The 26,500-nt window shown below is 37.7% G+C and overlaps 1 protein-coding gene across 3 annotated transcripts in view; it reads right to left on the minus strand.

Moving 5' to 3' along the window:
• Positions 1-17,536: 17,536 nt before the first annotated feature.
• LOC121373944 (murinoglobulin-1-like) overlaps positions 17,537-26,500 on the minus strand; it is a 51,197-nt gene continuing 42,233 nt past the window's right edge. For all 3 annotated transcript variants that reach the window (XM_041500788.1, XM_041500789.1, XM_041500787.1), the window contains exons 26-33: positions 26,093-26,195; positions 25,513-25,675; positions 24,772-24,894; positions 23,938-24,100; positions 22,994-23,199; positions 22,358-22,516; positions 19,773-19,839; positions 17,537-17,675 (exon numbers count right to left, since the gene is read on the minus strand). In XM_041500788.1, the coding sequence (XP_041356722.1) occupies positions 19,798-19,839; positions 22,358-22,516; positions 22,994-23,199; positions 23,938-24,100; positions 24,772-24,894; positions 25,513-25,675; positions 26,093-26,195 (959 nt within the window). In that variant the 3' untranslated portion in view covers positions 17,537-17,675; positions 19,773-19,797. The remainder of the gene's footprint in view (positions 17,676-19,772; positions 19,840-22,357; positions 22,517-22,993; positions 23,200-23,937; positions 24,101-24,771; positions 24,895-25,512; positions 25,676-26,092; positions 26,196-26,500) is intronic.

Raw genomic sequence — 26,500 nt, forward strand, 5'->3', positions numbered from 1 at the left:
ACACGCTCTCCCCGATTTTTAGTTAAGCTATCAGACTTAAAGCTTGTACCCAGAGCGAGTTTAAAGGCTCAATGGGGAGGTGTAGAAACTAACCATTAGCCATCGTCATGGATGCAAGCAAGAAAGTGAACTAAAATTAATTAAAATTGCTAGTCTCATTCATTTCAACTTATTTTCGTGCTTATAATATCCAATTAAGGTTCAAGCACGCTGTCCTGGGCACACACCTCAACTATCTTGGCTGTCTGTCTAGGACAGTGGGTTAGTTGTTAGTTGGTTAGTGATTAGTGGGAGAGAGAAGGGTGTAGTGACCTTATACCTACCCATTGAGCCCTTAAAGGGGCATTCCTGAGTTTGCTGCATTATAAGATGTTTCCGACTAATAAAATATTTCTACGATTAACCTTACATATTAAATATAGTTTCTTGTTTAGAATATCAGTGTCTGTATATTCAATGTGTTTCTGGTCGTTTTAATATTTGTAAGAAGCCCAAACTGGATTTTGCCTTCAAATAGTTTCGTACGTACGAACAAATTTATTTTAGGAAATAAAATGAAATTTAGTCTTGTACAAATATTAAAACGATCACAAACACATTTAATATACAGCCACTAGTATATTATGCAGCAAAATATATTTGATATGTAATTACAATCGTTAAAAAGTCTCCGTTAGTCGATAACATCTTAAAAATGGCAGCAAACTCAAAAATGTCCTTTTAAGAACTCGCTCTTAGTTGGAGCCTATACCTACCGATGTTTCAACACATTTGTGTATTTTACTATTAGTGGGTGTAATTAACGGCCTTTGAGGAATATGTTATACAGTTCGTCGCCATTTGTAGTAGATTGGACAACCAAACAAAGAAACAATCGGCAGAGCTTTTTAAATTTTAAAAACGTTTATTAACCCCAGAAAAGAAATACGGTTATGCCAGGGTTGGGGCCCTGGTATCACTACCTTACATTAATGTTATAAAATAAACAATATACAAGAATACAAATGATATGCTATGACAGTAATACACTCACAAAAAGGAAAGCAGAAATAATAGAAGGAAGTAAAATAAACAAATAGATAATAATAATAACAATAATAATAATAATAATAATAATAATAATAATAATAATACAAAAAAATATATGAAAAAAAAGAGTGAATAAATGAAAAAAAAAGAAGATAAATAAATACATACATAAATAAATGAATAATCCCTAGAGTTGTCGGCTGATAAGGTTTATCAACAGTGACCTTTACATTCATATATGTATTGGGTTGGCCTTGCTTTAATATAGCACTATATTTTTTTTGGAAGATCGTACGTACTAACTGCATGTATCTATCTGGCCAATATATCCCACTTGTTCGTGAAATGGTCATTCTTTGCATAAATATACTTTTCAATATTTCTATTATATTTTATTATACTTATAATCGGCCGAGCTTGATAATGTCTAACAGCGTGATGTAATATGACCTAAAATGTAGAGTGTAGCTAATGTAAATAAAATCGAAATTTATCAAATAAACACTTATACATATACATACATATATATCTGCACACACATACACTCAAACACACACACACACACACACACACACAGAGAGAGAGAGAGAGAGAGAAGAGAGGGGAGAGAGAGAGAGAGAAGAGAGAGAGAGAGAGAGAGGAGAGAGAAGAGAGAGAGAGAGAGAGAGAGGAGCGAGAGAGAGAGAGAGAGGAAGAGAGGGGGAGGGGAGGGAGGGAGGGAGGGGGAGACAGACAGACAGACAGGGAGGGGAGAGAGAGAGAGAGAGAGAGAGAGAGAGAGAGAGAGAGAGAGAGAGAGAGAGAGAGAGGAGGGAGGAGAGGAGGGAGGGGGAGGGAAGGAGGGGGAGACAGACAGACAGACGGGGGAGAGAGAGAGAGAGAGAGAGAGAGAGAGAGAGAGAGAGAGAGAGAGAGAGAGAGAGAGAGAGAGAGAGAGAGAGAGAGAGAAACAGAGACAGATAGATAGATATATAGACAGACAGACAGACAGATAAATAAATATATAGATATACTCTGTACTCACCCGATTGTAATACAGCAAAATATATAAGAATAATTTCTAGTAAAATAATTTTAATAGTATTCATCATTTAGCCGTGCGACTCAAACCGTAGATTATCCTTTACATTAAAACCACAACTGACTTGCTTAAGGACATGATCGATGCGTGCGTATTTTGTTTTTTTCACTTTCCAATAACAACACGATTAGTCCAAATTGCAGCTAATTAACAAGAAACGAACGAATGTTTTGAACACTCCACCCATACAGGTAACGTACTTATAAATATCGACTGACGTATAACACGTTGGAAAAGATCAACACATTTAATTCTTGAACTGTGTAATCGGCTTTACACGCAAATAAAAATCAATTCTACATAATTATTGCCGTGTTCGTTAACGGAAGAACATAGCTAGCTGCAAGAAAACATTTTCTCTTTTAATTCAACGTTCAACAAAAGCGACTGATAATCATGGGATTAACTGGACCTGACATAAACGATGGCGTACGGAATAACATTTTACGAAGATAAGTAGTAATTAATAATTGATATTTAATTAAGATAGCTCGTGTTAAGATACGTGGCTTGAGGGGTAATTGGTATTTAAATCTTACGCATTTGGTTTTATATCACGGTTTTGCGCACATATTTCTTAGTGTAATGCAAATAGTTTCAACAAAAGATTTATTTTCATGCACATATGAATGCTTGAATTGTATTTTATTATTCACGCATTGTAACGTATATAATGCGCGCCGCATATAGCACCACTGTGAGTGTTAAGCTGAGATTCGTTTTGTCCGGTTGCGTTTGCAGCTCCGTTTGCGGTGCGGTGCGGTTTAATCAAGCCAGCTTGTTCCAGGTGAGAGTGATTCCATGCGGTCCGTTTGCGGCAGACATGTGCCTTGATCCCGCATAAAACTCACTTTGTTTAATTTTAGCATTACGCACGCCGAAGGCATGCCCGAACGGGGTGGGGGTGATGGATTCGGAGCCCCCCCCCCCCCCCCCCCCCCCACCCACGTGAACATTTTAGAACTCAGGACGCCTGTAGATGCATTCTGAGCCTTTTCTGAGGCATTTTATTTTGTATTTTGTTTTCGAATCAATTTTAAGAGGATATTTTATAGAACAATTACAGACAGCCGTGACATATTCCTGATTTTTTTTTTTTGCATTACGCAAATGCGTACTGTGCGTAATGGGCGCTACGCTACTATATATTCTGTTTAAATTCTAATCATATTTCATTTAATGTTAGTGATGATATTTAGAGAAAGCAAACCGATGACTGAATGTCCGAAACAGGATATATGACTAAAAGAAATAGAATGGTTGGACATTCGAGACTTTTTTGTAATTATCGACTGCTGTTGTTGCTGCTGCTGCTGCTCCCTCTCCTCCTCCTGCTACTACTACTACTTCTGTTGTTACTGGTCCGCTGCCACTATTACGGTTACTACTACTGCTGCTGCCGCCGCTTCTACTACTACTACTGCTGCTGCTGCAGTTCTCAGCAGCAGCAGCAGTAGTAGCGACAGAAGTAGTAGTGGCAGCAGCACCAACTGCAGCAGTAACAAACAGGTGACCAGTAACAGCAGCAGTTAAAGTAGCAGAAGTGGAAACAACAACGGTAACAGCAGCGGTAGTAGCAACAACAACGCTGGTAGTAGTAGTACTGGATCTGGTGCGATTTCTTCTGTCTTAATAAACACTTGTTTAATGATTTTTCGTTACACAAACTAATTGGAAACAGGACATATGTTTTGTTTCGCTAACCCTGCCTACCCTATTTTGTACCCATACCCTATTTTTTTCACCTATACCGTATACGTCTTTAGGAAATGAATGACCGTACGTTGCAGCTATTATAATTCACTTAGAAATTGAATTTTCATTTAGAAGTTGCCATTTGTTCATAGATGTATACACAAATTATTATATAAACCTATCTACCCTATTTTGTGAGCACGTTAGCGGTAACAAAGCATTTATTTTTAGTTCACCTGAGCACGAAGTGCTCATAGTGAGCTATTGTGATCAGTCAATGTCCGTTGTTCGTCATTGTGCGCTGTCGTCCGTCGTCGTCAACAATTGCTTCAAACGACATTTCCTCCTAAACTGCTGGGCCAGTTTGGATAAACCTTTACAGGAAATACATACCATTATGTCGAAACGCATGGTTTATTTCAGTTGGGCTGGGATGTAAAAAACCCAATTGATCACGTGACCTTTGGCCTCTGTAATTTGCATACCAGGAGAAATATTTTCTGGCAAGTGGGGAATTATGAAGCTACAATGTGTCGTCTACAATTACGCACTAACTTTTTTCCCTTATCCAGGCCACTTTTATTCAATGGACCACTAGTCTACCAGTGATATTTATTATTATGGCCACATTCGAAGAAGCGAGGTTATATAGCTTTGCGCATGTCGGTCGGTATGTCGCGTCGGTAGACAAGATGATTTCCAATCAATAACATGAGAATGGTTGCGCCTAGGATCCTCAAACTTGGTATGAAGGTTGGTCATGACCTGTAGAGGAACCCTATCGATTTTGAGGTCGCTTGGTCAAAGTCACAGTGACCGTGGGCAGTTAAACGGGTTCCGATCAATAACTTGAGAACGGTTGGACCTAGGATTCTCAAACTTGATATGAAGGTTGGTCATGACCTATATACCTATCAATTGTGATATTGTTATGTCAAAGGTCAAGGTCGCAGTGACATTGAGAAGTTAAGCGCTTTGTGATCAATAACTTACATGTAAGAACGGTTGGCTAAAGAATCTTCATTTACTCTTTATGCGGTACGACCATGCCTTTTCGCCGCATACAGCTATATCTTGGTGTGTGCTATATGCGTACGCATAACGCTCACAGTTGTGCTATATGCGACGCGCGCTATATGCGGCGTTTTATCGCATGTGTTATGTATCAAAGTTATTAAAACTTCTGTTTTATTTTTAAAATCGTTGACAAATATATTTGCTATAAAGGATTTGATGTAGGTTACATTCAATTTTTAATGATGATTTTACGTGATACGTAAGTTACACACAGTTTTTTTAATGATTTTTTGTGTGTCAATTACTATGTCCTGGGTCAGAAGGTGACAAAATCTGGACGACAACACCATTATTCATGATCGAAACCGTATCCCTACAGAGTTGAATGGGAATTTGGCAAAACAGTGATTGATTCCATGAATCTGTATCTAGTGCCTCGTCTATAGGACAGACATTGATCCTTTATTGAACAATTATACATCCTTCCTGAACCCCTCAAAGAGGACTGCCACGCCCAGCATCGCGGATTAATAAGTGACAAAAGTAAACCCGCATGCATGTGCTATTTTTATTAGATGGAGTACCGCCGTTTCATATGTTGGAGATGACTGAACCGTAACAACATGGTTCCGTTATCCCATGTTGAGTATTTAGTATCAGCATTTCACTTGCACGGGTCCCGCTTGACACCTTTACAAAATCGCCTGTATCCACCCCTCACATTAATTAAACAAACAAAGCTTATGGCTTGCAAAAACGCAAAATAATGATGGCAATGTTGAATATTTTAATTGCAATACGGATTTCTGTCAGAAAATTTCATTGTAATAACATAAAGACAACCCACATCTGAAACTGTCACGAGCGAGTAGAACATTATACCCAGTAAGTCACCAGATATGATCAAGAAACTAGTACTAGAACAGAACTGTATAAGAACACATTTTTGTCGTCAGCAGTTCGGGACTGGAATGTCCTTGATTTTAATATTTAGAAAGTTAAATTCTCTCAACAAACTTAAAAAGGCAATATGTCCACTTGAAAGAGTACCACATAAATACTTTCCAAAATCTTAATCACGCTCAAAGCAAATAATCCATTGTAAACTCCGTTTAGATTGCAGTGATCTAACTGCCCATAGATATACAAGACATATTTATGATAATCCTTATTGTAGTCGAGTCTTTTGAAGATACAGTTCATTTTCTGTGCTGTTGTCCTTTGTATGATCATATTCGCCAAACTATGTTGTTTTACTATGGCGGTTTTGATATTAAAGGGACCGTCCTGAGTTTGCTGCATTTTAAAGATGTTAACTACTAACAGACGTTTTAACGATTGTAATTACATCAGACATATTTTTCTGCATAAAATATTAGTGATTGTATATTAAACATGTTTCTGATCGTTCTAATATTTGTACTAGGCTAATTTTCATTTTATTTCCTAAAATATGTTTTTCGTACGTTCGAAATTATTTGAAGACAAAATCCAGTTTGGGCTTCTTACAAATATTAAAACTACATTCCCTGGAATATTTTTATTATTTAAGCATATAGAACAGAAAATCCAATTACGTTTGGTGCATATATGACACCGCACTCCGCATTGGTTTCACTACGATGGCTTATCCAGGTCAAAAACAAAGCCATGATTTTGAAAGTGGGACACTTTTGACAGGCTCGTACCGATCTCGGTTTTCATTGGCTTATCACAAGTATAGAATTCACCACCAAGAGATCACGTGAGATTTCGCAATTTTGGAACAAATTTAACTGTCTTGATTGAGAGGTCGTTTTATATCTCCAAAACATATTTATATCCACAGAGGTATGGTACACCGCCTTTCCAGGGGTCGGTGAGTGGGGGATTTGCCTTGAAATTTCGACAGTGGTCAGCAGCTGTTGGCATACGCGTTACATGTAAGGGGGTGTTACTAATTAAGTAACGCTCTAGGGGTAGAGGAAGAGGGTACCGTGTTCGATTTACGTAACATTTTTCAAGACTATATGTTATTTTTATTCATTACTTAGACCTAAAAAGGTGGGGGGTTTTAATGCGCGGTCAGTCTAGGATCGAACCCCATCGGCGGGTATACAAAAATGCCATGGTATGTGATATCCTGTCTGTGGGATTGTACATATAAACAATGCCTTGCTAAAAAAAAAAATGTAGCGGGTTTCCAAGGCGCGTGTGCAGGGATTTCAGCGGGGTTGGGGTTATAGACTGTGTTAAGCGAAATTTATATGGGGCCATGCTTCCCCCCAAAATACATTTCAATTTTTTTTAAGCTTGGGCAAGTAAGGGTTTCGACCTCCAATACCCTCCCCCTGCACCCGATTCTTCTCTAAGATTATATGTCAAAATTACCAAATGTTAGACATCCAACAGCAGATGGAAGGAAGGATAAGATATGTTTTATTTTATTTACGGTTGTATGGGGTCGGATGATTATTAAATCAATATGCTTTATCTTTGATGTCGTTAAACAACACACACACACACACACACACACACACACACAACTTTACCCTTTCCAAACGAAATAATATTTATTTGAATTTGTCTATTTTAACACGTAAAATTAAGAAGTGAAAACGGTCATTGTCTACTTTAGTATATTTTATATTAAAAATATATACATGATCAATGTGTTACTAGTTTACAAACTAAACTTTGAAAGTTCTACTAACACTTTATAAAATATCAATTCTGAAATAGGAAGGTACGACTGTCGATAATACGTTGTAAAGATCAAACCGTTTTAACTAAAGACTAGTACCGTATTCTCAACCGAACGTTCTTCGTACAGCGCAACATTTTTCTTTTAATTTTTTGAGACGAACCCTACAATTGGAAATCGGCAAACGCACGTGTTAGCTTAAACTGACAACAGGCTGTCGTTTGTGCTTTGCCGAGCTATGGCGGCACAGGCGACGAATCAAGCGTATACGTTTGACGATATCCGTTCATACCGAACACACACGACTTTTTAAAAAGTGCATTTGAGCTTGTATTTCACATTTGTACATGATGTTGTAATATGGTAACCAGAGAATGTAACTTTAAGACGATCAGAAACACATTGAATACACAGAAACTGATATTCTAAACAACAAAGAATATTTAATATGTAAGTTTAATCGTAGAAATATTTCATTAGTCGGAAACATCATACAATGCAGCAAACTCAGGAATGTTCCTTTAAAACAGTGCTATTTGGAAACAAGGATTATCCATCCGAATTGAACCTAACGATAGTACAAATCTGTACGCAAATATTTCATCATCTTATCAGAGCGATGTACTTGATACAATTATGCATATTCTACTATGCTATTCAAAATTCTAATTGTGTATAGTTTATATGTGTAACTCCTGTATAAATGTATATGAGCGCGGGTTCTTGGCTTGGTCCAAATATGTGCACTGTATGTTTAAACCCAACCCAGTATTTGTAGTTTGTGTGTGATGGCTGAAATGATATATTTGTAATGTTATGTTTTATGTCATTCATTGAAATTTATACAGTATATAACATCATCTCGTGGAGAGGCATTTATATAGGCTTACCGCCTGTTTGCCGATTCATTTCATTTATTTGAATACATATTTTTTAGAAAAAAAGAGGCAAATACTACTACTCTCGATGTAATGCAGTCTTTACAGGGACTATTTTGAATTTTCAGCCCTAGCAAGGTTTACGTCCCCCCCCCCACTCCTAAAAAATAAACACACATCCTGATTTTTCCTGTGTGTTTTTTTTTCTTTGTTTTTCTTCTTAAAAAACACAATCTTTCAAATTTCGTTTGGCCGTTTGGAGGAAATAATAAATTCGTTCGTACGAAATTATTTGAGACAAAAATCAATATTGAGATAATACAAAACATTACGATGTCCAGAAATGCATTGGTATTCTAAGCAAGAAATTGTAAATAAATTATAATCTGAATAATGTCCAAACAAATATTTTATTTGCCGATAAGGTTTGTAAATAACTACCAATTCAGGTTAAGGCTGTCCGAACATCCTCTAGATGGAAGGCCTGTAGCAGCCCAAAATATCCCAGTCGGTGACGCAGTGGTAAAGCCATCGGACATTAGGCTGGCAGGTACATGGTTCGCAGCCCGGTACCGGCTCCAACCCAGAGCGAGTTCGTAAGGGCTCAGTGGGTAGGTGTAAGGCCACTACACCCTCTTCTCTCTCACTAACCAACTAGCAACTAACCCACTGTCCTGCACGAAAATAAATTGAAATGAATGTTCGGCCCAAGATGTCCTAATTGGGACATTTTGGGCAGTTGGGACATTTTGGATAGCTACAAGGCCTTTTTAGAAATAAATCGGTCTAACCTGAGGGGACTCTAGGTTTCGTCTCCGTCCCCTTGTCTGTCTATCTGTCTGTTTGTCCGTCTGTCCCACATATAGTTTTCCGGACTTTTGTTTAATAATGCCTCAAGATATTAAGCTGAAAATTGTTTATAACTTTATCATGAACATGCACTGCTTACAGATCGGGTTTGTCTTTCATGGCGATTTACGCATTTTTCACAGTTATGGCCTTGAACGCAGGAGATATGAACAGTGTTGGATCGAAAGGTAAATCAGTGTGCTTTATTATTTCAGGTGTACTTAATACATTTTTCTGTGTATATATCACAAATAACTTTGTTTTTCTATTTCCTCTGTGCATTTGGTAAACAGTTACTTCCGCACAGTCTATACATTGTCATTAATAAATATTTTTTACAAACAACATTCATTTGTTATTTGTTTGTTTGTGTATCTTCTTCGTGTATTTGGAGTATAGTTACTGTCACACTTTCAGTGCATTCTTATTACTGTATAGGCATATAAAATAGTTTTGGTTAAAGCTGTTATCGCAGCATGATAAGAAATATCATAAATATTATGAAAAAAGAGTGTTTCTAAGTGTTTTTTGTTACTAAATCAAAATACACATGTTACATGGTAGATTACCAGACGTCGCAGTTGTCTGGTAGCGACACCGCAGTCTGGACACAGCAAGGCTACGTGTTGGTATTATTAATATCACACGTTTATAGGGGTGGGTGAGGGGTGGGGTGGGGTGACAAAGGAAAGCCTCTCCCTGCACATGTGTCCGATAGCTTATAACCACTACACAGCCGAGGCCGGTATGTCTACTCAAATGCAATATACCTAAGTAACATTACAGGCGCATGTGCAAAGTGTGTGTGTGTGTGGGGGGGGGGGGGGGGGGGGGCCGTCAAAATCCCTCCCTGCGCAAGCAAGTTTTCTTTTTTGTCAATATATATACCGGGGTAGCATGACTCGACCCCCGTATAAACTTTGATCGCCACACTCTAGACTCCACCCAGCTAATATATTTGCACACGCGCCTGCATTATTGGAACTATACTAATAAGTGGTGTTACCAATGACCAATTAGCAAGAACATGTGTTTTTAATTATAAATTTACTATCATGCTGTAGTTTATATGTGTGTGTGTGTGTGTGTGTGTGTGTGTGTGTGTGTGTGTGTGTGTGTGTGTGTGTGTCATCTAGCTCCGCCATGTTTATATACTCTTGAAAAAAAGTAGAGGAACCTGAAATATTAATGTTAATATCAACTATTAGACCGAACATTCGTTTTGACCACAGACATCCTAGTAAAGAACGTCCAGGTCTGTTTATCAACACACCGAAACACATTCCATAATTTGCACATGCATCACGCAGTTGCCCCGTACACGTGCGTGGGGTGTCATTCTCAATTTTGACAATTTCCAGGAAGGTCCATTAATCACTGTGGAACATTATTTCTGTCAATCATTTTCATTCTGTTGACCATATTGTTTTGTTTTTAGTAATTGTTATTGTTTGAATTTGCGATTTACTGATAAAACCCGTCAACTTTCAGTCCAATCGTCTTTCAAGGTCTTTGGTGGTCATAAAACCTACTGTAATACTGAACTACCGGTTGTAATGTTTGCCCAATTAATTCACTATTATCATATAACCATTCCCCACAGCTAATATACCTTACAATTTTGGCAATTGTAAATTCTTATTGGAGCTCCTCTACTTTTTTTGAAGAATATATATTGTATGGGCTAGAGAACACTCGATCTAGTTCTACGTAGAGCGTGTGCACTGTGTAAATATATATATATATATATATTAGAGCTATGAACCGCTTGAAACATTATGCATCGATTTATCTGTTTTGTAATAATGCCACCTGATAATCATCTAATGCTTGAGGACCATGACGTGTGTGAGTTACCGGAATCAATTCAGAACCCTGCCAACAAGCTGAGGTTAACACGTTATTAGCGGGCCTATCCCGATTTTTCAACCCTAGCAAGGCTTCCGTTTGTTTCCACCCACAGAATAAAGACATCCTGCTATTTACTGTTTTTATTTTTAAACACCATCTGACATTAACACAAGGTCTTCTCCAGCTAAACAAAATTGACTCTTTTTTTCTTTTCTTTTTAAATGACACATATTCGATTTGTTTTCTTTGGACAACTGACCCATCCCTATTACAATCCCGTTAGGAATGGTCAATATTCTATTGTTTAAAAAATAGTGGAAGGTGGCGTTGCCAAGGGGAATCAAGTGCGTGAGGAGAGAGCTGTTTTGGAGGTCGAAACTATCTCTGCTCAAAGCATATTTTCTTTTTTAAAAATATGTTTTCTTGGGAAGCATAATCGGAAAACCTCCAAATACTTTTGCTTGCCACTATCTAGACCTCTAATTTCCTTCACATGCCCTCGAGAAATATCTTTTTGGGGGCAGAGCCTAAAATACATTGTTTTTTGGTAATCCGACCCTAGCTTGAAAAAACAAAACAACGGCTGACGTTAATAGCTTTTCGATTTTATTTTATTTTTATTTCTAAAAATTAATATGCAGGTGAAACACATTACCATTGCTGTACATGTGTTAAGAATGAAAGAAAGAAAGAAATGTTTTTATTTAACGACGCACTCAACACATTTTATCTACGGTTATTTGGCGTCAGACATATGGTTAAGGACCACACAGATTTTGAGAGGAAACCCGCTGTCGCCACTACATGGACTACTCTTTCCGATTAGCAGCAAGGGATCTTTTATTTGAGCTTCCCACAGGCAGGATAGCACAAACCATGGCCTTTGTTGAACCAGCTTAAAACCTGGTTTTTGAGAATATGTAAGAAATAGAATAATACATTCGTATCCGTTAGCTACCATTTATCTCACAACTCGTTTAAAAACGTATCAAACTCGCTTTCGCTCGTTAGATACATTTTCAAACAACTCGTTGTGAGACAAATGGTATCTAACGGCCACTCATCTATTATTCTTTATTTAACCACATCTCAGCACATTTTTAACCTGGCAACCTAGGAACCATCGCACTTCAGGCTATTTCCCTACCACTCGCCCCACTCATAGGGGCAAATTCCACCTGTCCGTAACTCTAGTGTGCGTAAACGAATGCGTAATCCGCAAATCTTGGGCGTATTGGCTCCCATTTTTGGGGGGGGGGGGGGGGGGGGGGGGGGGGGGGGGGGGGGGGGGGGGGGTGGGGGGTGGAGGGGCAGGCTGGTTTTTGCCCGAATTAAACAAAAATGCCCAAATCTAGATAACAGCATTTATTCATATTAGCATTAAGACCAAACAGCTATATAGGTTAAAAACGAATCACTACGAATTGTTACATGGATTACAACTAAGTTTAAGGGTAGAATGATAGAAATACATGGTAAAAAGGTCTCAGGTTAGCACACTTTGCCGGAATATTTCTATCATTTTTGCCCGAATTCGAGGTTTTACCCCAGCATTAGGGGGGCAGTTGCCCACTGTCTTGTACGCTATGTCCACAATGCGTAATCCGTATGTACGTACTTCCTCTGCATATAGTCCAACCGTTTGTCCATGCCCACATCCATTAGGTTCCAGCATTCTGCATATAGGTTGAGTAGATTCCATTTATGCCACTCCGTACTTATTCAGTCTGGATTGTGTATACGTATACTCATACAGATTACGGACAATTTGAATTTGCACCTAAATCAGTCACTCGTATGTGGTTTACCACATCAATATCGTCTGATGAAGCCACTTCTTCAGACTAAAGAAGCATTATTAGTAGCTTATTTTTGCTTCTGATGATGAAATAAAAAGGAAATCTGAACAATTATTAAAAATATAATTTATTGATGTCTAAACAAACTGCGAATCACTGTAGTATTACCCAATCAACAAATAAAAGTTTTACAGAAAATACCGTACATTAACCATATGAAAAGAAGTACACGCCGTATTTTTACCGAGGACTATTTCGACATATATTTAGCCCAAATTTTAAGGCATATCATTATAATATGCCTCAAAATGCGGGTTAAATATACCGCATATTGGTTTTATCTGTGGTTAAATACCAGGGGCAATTACAGGTCATGGGGAGGAATATGCACCTGGAATATTGGTTCTAAATACGAGGGAAGTAAAAAGCTGGGTTGGTGGGGCTAAGCATCTTCCCCTAAACCCACCTCTATATGTATATGATGGGTCCACGGGAATAACATACAGATAGTCAATATTATAACTGTTGTGTATGTCAAGGTTACAATGACACACTACATTAAAAACCTATAATTACGGTAGGCCATTAAAAGTAGTTGATAAATTATGCTTTTTTAGGCATACATATTCCACGTTTGTAGAGTTGTAAACGTAAAAATATCACCTTACTAAAAATGTGCAATCACAGGTTATTGCCCGGGAACCCTTCATGTTGTTTTGAGGACACATCCAAAGAAATTCGGGCTACTTGCACCCATAGAAAACTGCTGCTCTTGTATTTTAACAATTGGATTAAAACCAATCTGAACAGTTTTTAAAATGTCATTTATTGATGCCTAAACAAGGCGTTTGTTTTAGTGTGAAAATACAAAACAAGCTTTATTCTATTAACCGATTAAACGATATACAAATATATATACATATACAATCATATACATATTAATATATATCGACCATGAACAACACTAATTGAAACAGGTGACGTACCGGAGTTAGCCTACAAATAAAATATGTCCTTTTAACACCACTCAAAGCTGCCCTTGTCTGGTAAAATGAAACAAATACAATGAACGATAAAAAGAACACATGCCGTACACAGGTCGTTTCTATTTCTGGAGAATATAAAACAGATATTAATTACCCAAAACATGAACAGAACCTTCAGGTACCTAAACTGTTCACATTTTGGGTAAAACATTCATTGGAGCGATCGATAGAGTTCACAATATGTTCTTTCGCAGTTTACATGAACTATGGAAACGTTTTTATCTCGTACAGAAGTTATTCTCTTCTACAATAAAAAAGTTCCTGTACTACTGAAATACCAATTCCAGAATAAAGTTTGAAATTATTTAATATCAAGTGTAGCAGCCACACGACAGACCAATGTTAACATAAGGCACGTCTTCTTCTAAATACACCTCTCTCGGATCGACCTGAAAAAACATAATTTAAAAACCAGTCTGAATTTGTATTAGCACGAAAGTAATTCAAAGACACTCAACGCCTATAGCTTTAAAAATATTCGCTATTAGCTCAGAGTAACGTCTACAATAAGAATTTTCAAATGTAAAAAAATATATTGTTAGAAACTGTTCCACGCTTTGTACAGCAGTTGTAGAGGCAATGACAACACTGAACATTTGTACAATTTAGGATTATTTTAGTGTCTGTGATTCTTTTGTTTGCTGCTTGTTATTTTTGTTTTGTGTTTGATTTTTTGTTTTGTTTCTTTAACATAAATAGTTGACTGAAAAAAAACAGACACTGACAGTACCATCAGTACATCCTCAAATTAAGTCGAATAAATTGGGGAATTGAACACAACAAAAACCTGAATCGAAAACATACCATGGACAAAGATGGCCGCATCTATTTCCGGCCAAGCGTTATTTGGTAAAGAAGTGTCAAACATTCACAGAATTATACAAGAGATCAACGGAAACATTTTCTTTTTGGAAATACCTGCTATATCCGCTAGTTTTAGAGTCAAGGGGGCTTGCCTTCATTTTAAATGCATAAACGGAAGTCGGTTTTTCCGTACTTTGTATAATCGTATCCGATGCGTAACGTGATAATCGTTCACGGTATACGTGTTAGTCATGCTAATGATTTTAGTATGTTATATTGTGCAAGTACGGAACGTATACTCTACAACCGGATCCAAATACTTTGATGGTCAAGCCTACAGGCAATTACGTTATTGATGGTTGTTCTCGATTGAGAGTACAGTCCAGGCAAGACGTAGGAAATGAGTCGGAAATGATCTAAAACTAGGCATGCTTTAAATATCCAAAGGCTATTTCAAAGGACATCGAGTGCAATCATATCCATGACGAGTACTATAAATAACTATATACACGCATACACAATAACAATTACCGCACCGGCCTTAGTGGTGTAGTGGTTAAGCCATTGAACTTCAAAGGCTGGTAGGTACAGAGTTCGCATCCCGGTACCAGCTCCCACCCACATTAAGTTTCATTGACAGAACTGTTTGTTTGTATGACATGATTTATTACCTTGCATTGGGTGAGTGTGTTCTACGCCGGTGGGTTAGGACACAGGTAACTACACTGCGGACACATGGAACACATGGTCACCTTGCGTCGTCGATACAGCACCGACTTTTCATTGTCTGCAACACACACAAATTAAAACACACATATAAACAAACATATTATTTTAATTAATTCTGAGTATTAACATATATAATCGGGGTACACAATGATGGTCATTTCAAATGTACCATTTTCGTATAGATGAAAAAAGACCCTAGATTCATGTCTACGTTTGTGATCACTTTAAGTGATTATGATTGTTGTAGATCTGTTGTCTTTATTTTACAGTTTGGGGCGCAGATTCTATTCCAAAATATTACAAAAACCAAACTCAAAAGAATTAACGCATAGCATTTTCTGTTAAGAACTGTTTTAAAATTGATCACCTAAGCAATTATTGAATGCTGGGTCTGTATCGTCATCACAATTTTTCCTGTGTACACATATTGTTGTTTAAATCCACTTTTATTTTTGGTGTAGTAGGTATATGAAGGTTTGGCTCCCTACACCTGCCTGATAAATACTGGTACAAATCCAACCTTCCCTAGATCGACCACTGATGGAACATACCTGGTTCGTAGTAGTCGTACAGTCTGACAGTGGACGGCTGGCTAGCGATCACGACGTCAGACATCTGCATCAGAACCTTCACACACATCTGTTTGTTGGTTATCTGCAACAGCAACAAACAACAGCATTTAAGCATTTTTAAATCTACCCATTCTGCTGTCATTATGAATGCAGTAACTCAAACTTCAGTTTTAATGAGGATGACCAGAAACACAATTTACAACACTGATATTCTCAAGACGATAATGTATTCAATATTTAATTTTAGTCGTCTAAAGGCCAAGAGGGTAAGGCTGTAAGAAACATCTTAGAATGTCGGCAAATAATAGGCTAAGAGTGTAAGAAACATCTTAGAATGTCAGCAAATAAAAGGTTATGAGTGTAAGAAACATCTTAGAATGTCATCAAATAAAAGGCTAAGAGTGTAAGAAACATCTTAGAATGTCATCAAATAAAAGGTTAAGAGTGTAAGAAACATCTTAGAATGTCGGCAAATAAAAGGTTAAGAGTGTAAGAAACATCTTAGAATGTTGACAAATAAAAGGCTAAGTGTGTAAGAAACATCTTAGAATGTTGACAAATAAAAGGCTAAGTGTGTAAGAAACATCTTAGAATGTTGACAAATAAAAGACTAAGAGTGTAAGAAACATCTTATAATGTCGGCAAATTAAAAACTAAGAATGTAAAATCTTAGAACGTCAGTAAACTCAGGAGATTATCTTTAATGTCATTACAGCACATTTGTTATACACTGAGTGTGTACTAATACAAAGTCCAGTTAATGTCCCAATTTTAAACATTGATTTAAGAGGTTAAGGTCACAGACTGTCAAATATCATGCGCATCAGTGCTGTTTGTTCGAATCCTGCCGTGAATATACATTTTGTGTATTTATTATATTTAACATAATGTATACACTACAACATTGATGCGAGTATACGAATCACCTGTACAATCATCACGCCTTTTAAAACCCATTAATTCTTACTTTAGATACATTATGCTAACACGTGTTTTATTCATTTGGTTATTTGTTTTAAAGAAGTAGTTTTAAATTCTTACAGTTAATAACAATTAATATACTAAAACAGATAAAAATGTATAAGTTGTCTTTGATTGTCATCCTAAAATAAAGTACGGCCTATGTAACAATTTATTAATTTTGCGTGTAGTGGCCAACATTGTTACGGATCAGGTAAACAGAAAACCTTTTGAAGTTAACTCGGATATCAAATATTTATTCATTTGAGTGCACATCGTCAATCGTCAGTTAAACCTACATCAAACAAAACCGAAGGATCAAGGGTTGGCTAACAAGCCCCCCCCCCCAACCCCCAACCCTCAACCCCCCCCCCCCCCCCCAAAAAAAAAACAAAAAAAAAACCCACATCTGATTTACCTCTTCAAAATAAAGTATCAGTTTTCTCCCATCGCGCTCAGTTCGACTGATCTTCACGGTCTGAGGGAAGGCCTTGAGGTCTGGTTCATATCCCGTCGGCATCTCTATCTCAAGCACCGCCATTCCGCTGTCTCCCACCATCAGGTGTTGAAAGCAGACGTGAAGTTCGAAATGTTTGTCGTGATTAGGCGGGGTGTTCACTTCAACCCTCAGGTCGAATTTTGGATCAACCACTTCAGTCTCCACGTGAAACTGCATGGCTATCTGTTCCAGTACAAGAAAAAGAAGTTATTTTTTGTAACAGATTGTAGGATTGCTTAAGAAAAATAGCTTTATTTAACACAAATGTAGTGCCTATGTTTAATGACATAAATGTAACTGCCGATTACTATCCTCAGAATGCAATACCAGAAACTACTATGAAATCTTTTATTTTCGTGGGCTTAAATGTTTGTGTTTTTGCTAAAATACACATTTTGTGGTGTACCTAAATTCGTGAAACGAAAAGGTAGTATCATAAATTTGTATTATATGTATACTTTTATTATATTTCCGCTGTGTCCTTAAATTCGTTGACTGCACTTATCCACAGATTACATAAAAATTAGACCACCAGGAACAAAAGAGATTTCACTGTACTTTTAATGACACAAATCATCAATAATATTTAATACATTCCTCGGAATGATCGGATACAATAATTACTACTCCATAAATGTGATTATATCACCATTTGTTTGTTTGTTTAGACTCTGTAGCAAACAGACCGTAAACAGATAACACAATTCAATCAATTCGATGATGTTTGTCGTTTGGCAATGGACAGTTGCTGAAAACAAATAATGTTTGACTGACAATACCACATTTTTTTTTTTTTTTTGGTTCCGCAACATTTAACACCCAGTTCTTGTATTGAATCCTCATGGGTTTCTTTGGTTTTACACATGTATTACTAGCCCTATATGATCCCTATATGATATATTATGATTACATTGCAGTTGAGGGTTCTGAATCCATATGGTCTGCCTCTTTACCACTGTAGGGGCGGGATTTAGTTCAGTCATTTGAGTGCCATTCAACTGATTTTTTTCTCGTTCCAACCAGTTCACCACAATTGGTCACATATTGTGGTATGTGCTTTTCTGTCTGTGGGAAAGTTCATATGAAAGATCCCTTGCTGCCTTAGTAAAAAATGTAGCGTGTTTCCTCTGATGACTACGTGTCACAATGATTTGCATCCAATAGCTGATGATTAATTAACCAAGGTGCTCTAGTGGTGTCGTTAAACAAAACAAACTTTAACTTGAACTTTATCACTGTATGATTCAGTTGCGTAGTATTTATTGTCATATACACTAAAATGATAAAATTTACATTTAATGTTATATATGCTTTTATTTCAAAATTTCCCTATTGTGGGTATTGTACAGTTACAATCTTACTGCAGATAAACACGAAACTCACAGTTTTATTAAATTTACCGTAAATCATTTTTTAACAGTATTTTAGTGTAACGTAAACCTGAAACTGAAACACGTGTATGATAAATATAATATATTTAAACAAGTTTCACCTATCTAGGACTTGCTGTTTGTAGGAAATGGAGCTAAACACAAAATGTTGATTAATTTTATTTATTCTTTTCACATTTTCTGTGATGAATATCCATAGGTGCAACTTTTTACAAAGTTTCATTGATGTAGACGTTATAGTTTGTAAGGAACGGATCTAAATGCGCTAATTTAACTTTGAGCAAAAAGCAAATGTATTTTAATTAAAATGTTCATTTACTTAATTTTTAATACTTTTCATTTGCATTGTGATGAACTATAACCCACGTTTTATTGACTTAGGACTTATAGTTTGTGAGAAACTGATGTCAATGCAAAACGTTAAGTTTAAATTTTAAGGCTAAAGTTGACGCAGTTGACGCCGCCGCCATCGGAAAAGCAATATCTATATCTCGCCTTTTTACTTCATAAAGGCGGATTACGGGATTTGGGTCAGTCGGTTGAGTACACACTTTAGGCACTTGCGTAGCAGGAGCAAACCACCTCGATGAACCCATTCAACAGATTTGTTTTCTCTCGTTCCAACCAGTGCAACACAACTGGACAAACGCTGTTTTATGTGCATTCCTGTCTGTGGGAAAGTGCATATAAAAGATCCCTTGCTGCATGAGGAAAAATGTAACGGGTTTCTTGTGATGATTATGTGTCAGAATTACCAAATGTTTGACATCCAATAGCCGGTGATTAATTAATCAATGTGCACTAGTGGTGTCGTTGAACAAAACAAACTTTAACTTTAACTTTTCGTAAAGGCAAAACAAAAATAAATTAAACTGTTATTGTTACTTACCTCAACAACTCCAACGCCTTGACCTTCACCCTTCGATATTTACTGTGAATGGGCTGTTAATATTGGCCTGGAAAACAAACACACCCACAAAGATTTGTAATAATAATCATACAAGCACTATCATGGAAAAATAATTCTATACTCGTTAATGGATGAACACAGTGTTGTTCTTGATGGGGTGGCCGTTGACATGGGAGGAAAGTGGTTAGGATGACATCTTGAAATATGCTTTTCTTTGTGATCAATCACACGTATACAAAATGACTTAACTTGCCATGTCATAGTTAAAAGTGCCATATTCAGCTTTTTGTTTCTTTTATTGATAATAAATAACTGCACGTTAATGTGTCACACAATTAATCTTTCTATAAATAACTGAGGGAGGCACCAATGCAAATTGTATTTTTTAAACATTTAATTTCCAAGGGAATATGGCCCGACCCCCACCCCTAAAACGTCGCTCACCATCATCTGGACCACCTACTCCATTTCCTGCGAACACTCCTGTCAGAAATGTTGAAATTGAAATGAGCTTATACGTCACGTTGTATACGATTCCTGTCTTATCACATCGTAATAATTTCCATGAAGATATATATATATATATATATATATATATATATATATATACTACTCAAAAGAATTTAAGGGTCAAAAATTTATAACCAAATAAGTTTCAGAGTGTATTAGATTGATGATGTAAACTACACCAAAAATTTAATTTATTGTTCCATATTTACAAAAAAACACAAATAAACGTCACTGTATACAAGAAAGTCACATGACATGCTGTCAAAGTTGAAGGTTGTCAAACATGGATTTTACACATTATAACATTCGTTTAATAGTTTATGAATCCACCCCTGGCGCGAATACACTCGACACATCGTTGCCTCATGCTGTTGATCAGACGTCTGAAGAACTCTTGGGGAATGGCCTGCCACTCTGCCATAAGAAGTTGACCCAGATCATGAAGGTTGGCCGGAGGGGCATGGTTATCCCGAACTCTCCTGCCTAATTCGTCCCAGGCGTTCTCTATTGGGGCCAAGTCAGGCGAATATGCTGGCCAATCCATCCTGGCGATACCTTGTTGTCTGAGAAAGTCCGTTACCACCCTGGCGCGGTGGGGTCTGGCATTGTCATCCTGCAGAACTGCCCCGCCGCCAATCTGCTGAAGGCCTGGGAGAACCAACGGCCGGATAATCTCATTCAGATAGCGGATTCCATTCAGATTGCCATCCACCACATAGAGGGGGGTCCTGTGGTGGATAGAGATGTCGCCCCACACCATGACGCTGCCACCACCGAACCGGTGACGTTGTCTAACGTTAACGTCAGCGAAGCGTTCCCCAGGACGTCTGTAGACACGAACCCGACCGTCGTTGAACCGGAGACTAAACCTGGACTCATCAGTGAACATCACTCGACCCCACTGAACACGTTGCCACCGCAGATGAAGTGTGCACCAGTGACGTCTGGCCGTTCTGTGACGTGGTAGGAGTGGTGGTCGAACAGCCTGGCGACGGCAGCGTAGATTATTGACTCTCAGACGATTGCGTATGGTTTGATCAGACACTCGAGTTCCAGTCGCAGTCCGCAGATTGTCACGTAATCGGCGTGCAGTGGTTGTGCGTTGACGTAGAGCCATATTGGTGATGTAGCGGTCCTCTCTATTTATAGTGCTTCGGGGTCTTCCCGAACGTGGACGATTTCGAACAGAATTCATTGCTTGGTACCTTTGCCACAGTCGGCCAACGACACTCTGACTGACACCAAGTCTCAGAGCAACATTTCTTTGCGTATTGCCATCCTGAAGCCAAGCAATAGCCCTTCCTCGATCTTCGATAGTCAGTTGACGTCGTACCATTGTCGAATTGGAGTATGCACCGTACACGAACGCAAGCTCCAATTATACGGAAATTCAGCATTGGGAACATGGAATACACATGCAAAGCGTGCAAATGAAGCGCTTTGTGAAAAAGCAAGTTATGGGCACTTAGCAGACCTTTCGCTTTCGCCCTAATTTACGTGCAAATATAAGCATGTTTTCGCCATTAGAACTAGTCGACAGTGTCAATGACAGTGGATTTTAATTCATTTATGGGTTGCTTAGACCCACTTTCGTCAAAATGGAACAATACCATGCGTGACATTATGGTCTAGCTAATATAATTGACATTCAGAAAATAATGTCGAAAATATCGTCTGACCCTTAAATTCTTTTGAGTAGTATGTGTAAACATGTCATAATCATTTGGATTATCGAGTACTAGCCTAGTTACTGTGGCACTAAACCTTACAATTCGGTACCCACCATTGTTCTTTGTGTATTTTCATCTCTGGAAGGTAACTCATTCAGGATCCAAAGTGTGAACACTTGGCACCGTTGAGCATTTTGAAATAATCCAAGATGGCTACCAAAACATAGAACTGACCATATCTCGGATACCAAAAGGACTTTGTCAGATTTACAAAAAAAATCTTATTCATCAAATATTAGTGATCATCAAATATTGGTATTATATTTAATTTTAACAGTGCACACATATAACTATACCGTGTCACAAATCTATTTAGTAACATACCGGCAGGTCGTCTGAGTACAGCATGAGAGCTGTGTTCTTGTTCAGGTTGTACGTTCTCCTCCCTGTTGGATTCTGCACAGAAATCGTCATGTTGAGCTGGTCACGTGAGTACAGCGCCTGCGCAAACTGCGTGAGACCCTGTAGTGCCATGACGGTGTCCTGTGTTAAGTATAAATATATAAATGCTAAAATGGCCAAGTGTTTATTTTTTAAGAGCATTCAGATATAAAACAGCAGTACATGTATAATGATTGAGTGTTAAATTCATATTGATGTTCATGCTGATAAACATGATGTAAAGCAGATTTGTGATTTTGATAATTTAATTTCGACGTTTGTACCATGGAAGATTCGACCGTCAAGGTGTTTTAAAAAAACCTTTAAGTTCTTTTTTTTTAATAAAAAAAAGTACTATAGTCGTTTTTGTACTTGTTTGTAGCTAAAATATTAGGACAAAAATAGCAAGATGCTTTACTTGTGTTTTAAGCAAGCAAATTAAGCAATATATAAAGACCTACACCAATATGCTATTTCTTTCTTGTGCCAACTAAATACTGTATGTAGCAATTATAGGAGAACATGCAGCATTTGTTTTTGATTAATTAACCCGTGTCTGCGTTTAGATATCTATTTTACCTGCGTTGAGATGAATCCTCCCTTGTCATTTCGCTGGTTGCCGATCCAGCGGACAATTGGTATACCCGCAGTGGCATCCCGAATGTCGTACGTGAGTAGAGCATACGCCGTCATCTCGATGTTGAGGGCGTCGGTGTCGCGGTACCACCAGTAACGACGTCGTCCCGTGCGGGTCGGTTTCGTCTTAGCCCAGTACTTCACTCCATCTGTGTTCAAACACACATAGATGTGATGCTACTTTGATAAAGAAGATGATTTACGAGCTGTTACATATCAAACAAATCGTCAGAACCATTTCATGAATTAACTGTCCACCAGTGTCCTGTGATGAAGTTTGTTTGTTTTGTTTCACTACACCACTAGGGCACATTGATTTATTAATCATCGGCTATTGGATGTCAAACATATGGTAATTTTGACACAGTCATAGAAAGGAAACCCGCTACATATTTTTCCATTAGTAGCAAGGGATTTTTTATATGCACCATCCCACAGACATGATAGCACATATCACGGCCTTTGATATACCAGTCGTGGTGGACTAGCTAGAACGAGAAATAACCCAATGGGCTCACTGACGGACACTAAGCTCTGTGACGAATTCCAATTTCCAAAATAAAATGTAATGATATGTGTGTCATATCTAGCCTAAATTCTGGGAATTCAGGAGTCCTTGGATGTTATACATGTAATATGAATTGTAGTGGATCCGTAGACCACCATACAAGTCTTATAAATCTAACATCTGTTAAAGTAAATAGTGAAGGAGCCAGATAAAAAAGCACTTTACATAACAGATGCATCTTTTTATTATTGTTATGAGGGGTTATCCCCCCTGCTACCACCTCATTAGTTACAGCCGTAAAAATATATCAAACGTAACATGCATTCAAGAGATACAGTAAAGACACCAACAATTGTATGTGGCTCATAAATGTTCTTACCACTCTCTTTTGCTAAAGATTCCATCTTTGTCTTGGCAACAGGATATATTTTTGAATTGACTTGTTGTAAAGCATACGTCACGATTACAATATCATAAACGTCTGTCAGCGTGCTGAACTGTTGTTCCAAATATTGTGTAGCCTTCGTTGCAGATTCAGTGACCTGAAAACAAATTGATATATATAAATATATATATGATTGATTTACAGTCAGTCTGAAAGTGTTTTTTGTCATCAGCTTTTATATGTTTTCAATAGTTCAAAGCTTTCTCTGCCCTCTACTTCCCCTGCCCCCCCCCCCCCCCCCCCCCCCCGTGTAACATGTTTCTGTGTTTTTGGTAACACTATTGATAATACTATAGTGATTGTTCAAAATGGCAAGCATACACTATTCCAGTTTGCTCAACCAGACTTACAAGTCTATTAACACAAAAGCCCATCCCTTGCGATTAAGAAAAAATCCACGGCAAAAAACAAAAACATGCCTTGAAAAACTATTTTAATATAGTCAACGGCAAAAAAAAGTGGCGTGGAAAATGAAAATCTCCACGGCAAAATCCACGGCCTTGCCAATTACCGCGGTCAATTATAGGGGTTGAAAGCCAAACGATTTGTGTCTCTTAAACCATGCAGATACACAGACATAATCAGCGCAGATTACAGTTAATTGCAATAGAAAATATCAATTTAATTTTGCGCCAAGCTAACTCTTAGTGTCATTGTTGTGATAGTGATTCATGACAAATTTTGTTTACTGCTATCTACTGAACCTTTGTAGAAATGCAGTTTTGTTTTTACTATTTATCAAAAAACGTGGGTCATCAATAGTTATACCTTCTGCTTTGTGATATGTTTCTGCTCCACAGAGTTTGGTTTAATGTCAGTCAGCCAGGACCCCGCCTCATTGAGCGCTATCAGAACATAGGCTGTCAGAGCCTCCCCGGAACCAGAACCGCCCTGAAGAAAAAGAAAAAAGAAAAGACACATTTTATAGAATTAATAAATAGTATATTATTCTGAAACAAGACGTACACGTATACGATATGATCATCAAATAGTAGTGATAGCCCTTGCATCTGTAAAGGAAAGTCTTATAAAGGTATATCTTTTTAAAAATGCAACAAAACACAAAAGGATGACATTGACATAATTATAATCGCAAGGGGAGCTTACAGAGGCGAACAAATGCTGTTTTTATAAAAGTAAATCTAATATTATGGTGCTGTAATTTAAATGTACGGCATAATGACGCATTTGTATGGTAGAGTAGTGTAGATCTATTGTAAATAAGTTCTGAGTTACCTGGAAGTGCAATAGTGTGGCAAATATGTATGCGTGAATTGACACCAATATACGTTAATAGTATATCAATAAATTGGACATAAAAAAACCCCATCGGAACGTTGCTTCTGTTAACATGTTTTGGTATGGTAGCCTATCAGGCGGCTGCATGTTTATTGTGTTAGACCAAATGTCTTAAGTTCCTTCTTTTGACATCTAATACACTTTGTTCCCGTCCTTTAGCAACTGAGTCATCAATAAAGGAGTTAATAGTATTTTTTATTTTATACTGACCTGTAGTCGGGTGTTAAAGACCTTTCCTGGTTCTGGGAATGAGCCGTTCTTTGCCTGATGGTCAACCATGAACTTCAGACTTCTACCAATGACATTACTGTCTATAATAGTAGGGATCAGATCAACCGCCTGGACGAAGCATTTCGTTACAAACGCAGTCAGCCTGAAATTAACAGTTCCACGTTAATTTAGTTGATGACAATACCAAAACTCTAAATTAAAAATAAATCACCCTTTTCTTACTGTAACCCCCCCCCCCCCCCCCCCCCCCCCCCCCCCAACTACCGTTGGTGTAAAAATATCTATACTTTGTATAAACGTCATCATATAGAAAACAATAGTTCAAAGGCAATGGCGTAGCCAGCATGAGGCAGATGAGGCGCTTGCCTCGTCTGAAATTTCCCCAGATTTATTTTATTTTTCCATGACACTGAAATTTATTTTACAGGTCTGGGTTTGCCTCGGTGTTTTTTCCTCTCTGACTATGCCCCAGAAAGGTGCTAATCGTCATGAGTGCATAATGTGATAGTGTATAAAAAATACATTATTTTTTATCCTGATCATATTATTGCTTACTTACCACATGCTACCATTCCGTTTGCCTTTGTTCCACGCCGTTTGTTTGTCACCGAATGCACTGAAGGATCCATCTCTATGCATATACTTCAGTTCCTGTTGGTAACCTAAAATAAAAGTGAAAAGAAAATGAAATACAGCTTTGCCCTTTTAAAGTGTTTATCTTGCAAAAATGGTCACTGTATTAACAAGTCGCTTGGCTGCTATATAAAGGTAATCAGTTAAGGAGTTTAGTGCAAGAACAGTAACCCATTGGTTATAAAGACGCTAATTGTACCTAAGAGAATGTTTTATTATGCTATGCAGAAGAGCACGCACCAAGACATTTGATATAACAGCCATGGACCACTGGTTAGAACGGAACATGATTCATTGTCCCACTAAGGCAAATCCATTTTATGACTTGTCAAAC

Source organism: Gigantopelta aegis, chromosome 6 (genome assembly GCF_016097555.1).
Source record: "Gigantopelta aegis isolate Gae_Host chromosome 6, Gae_host_genome, whole genome shotgun sequence".
Taxonomy (NCBI): domain Eukaryota; kingdom Metazoa; phylum Mollusca; class Gastropoda; order Neomphalida; family Peltospiridae; genus Gigantopelta; species Gigantopelta aegis.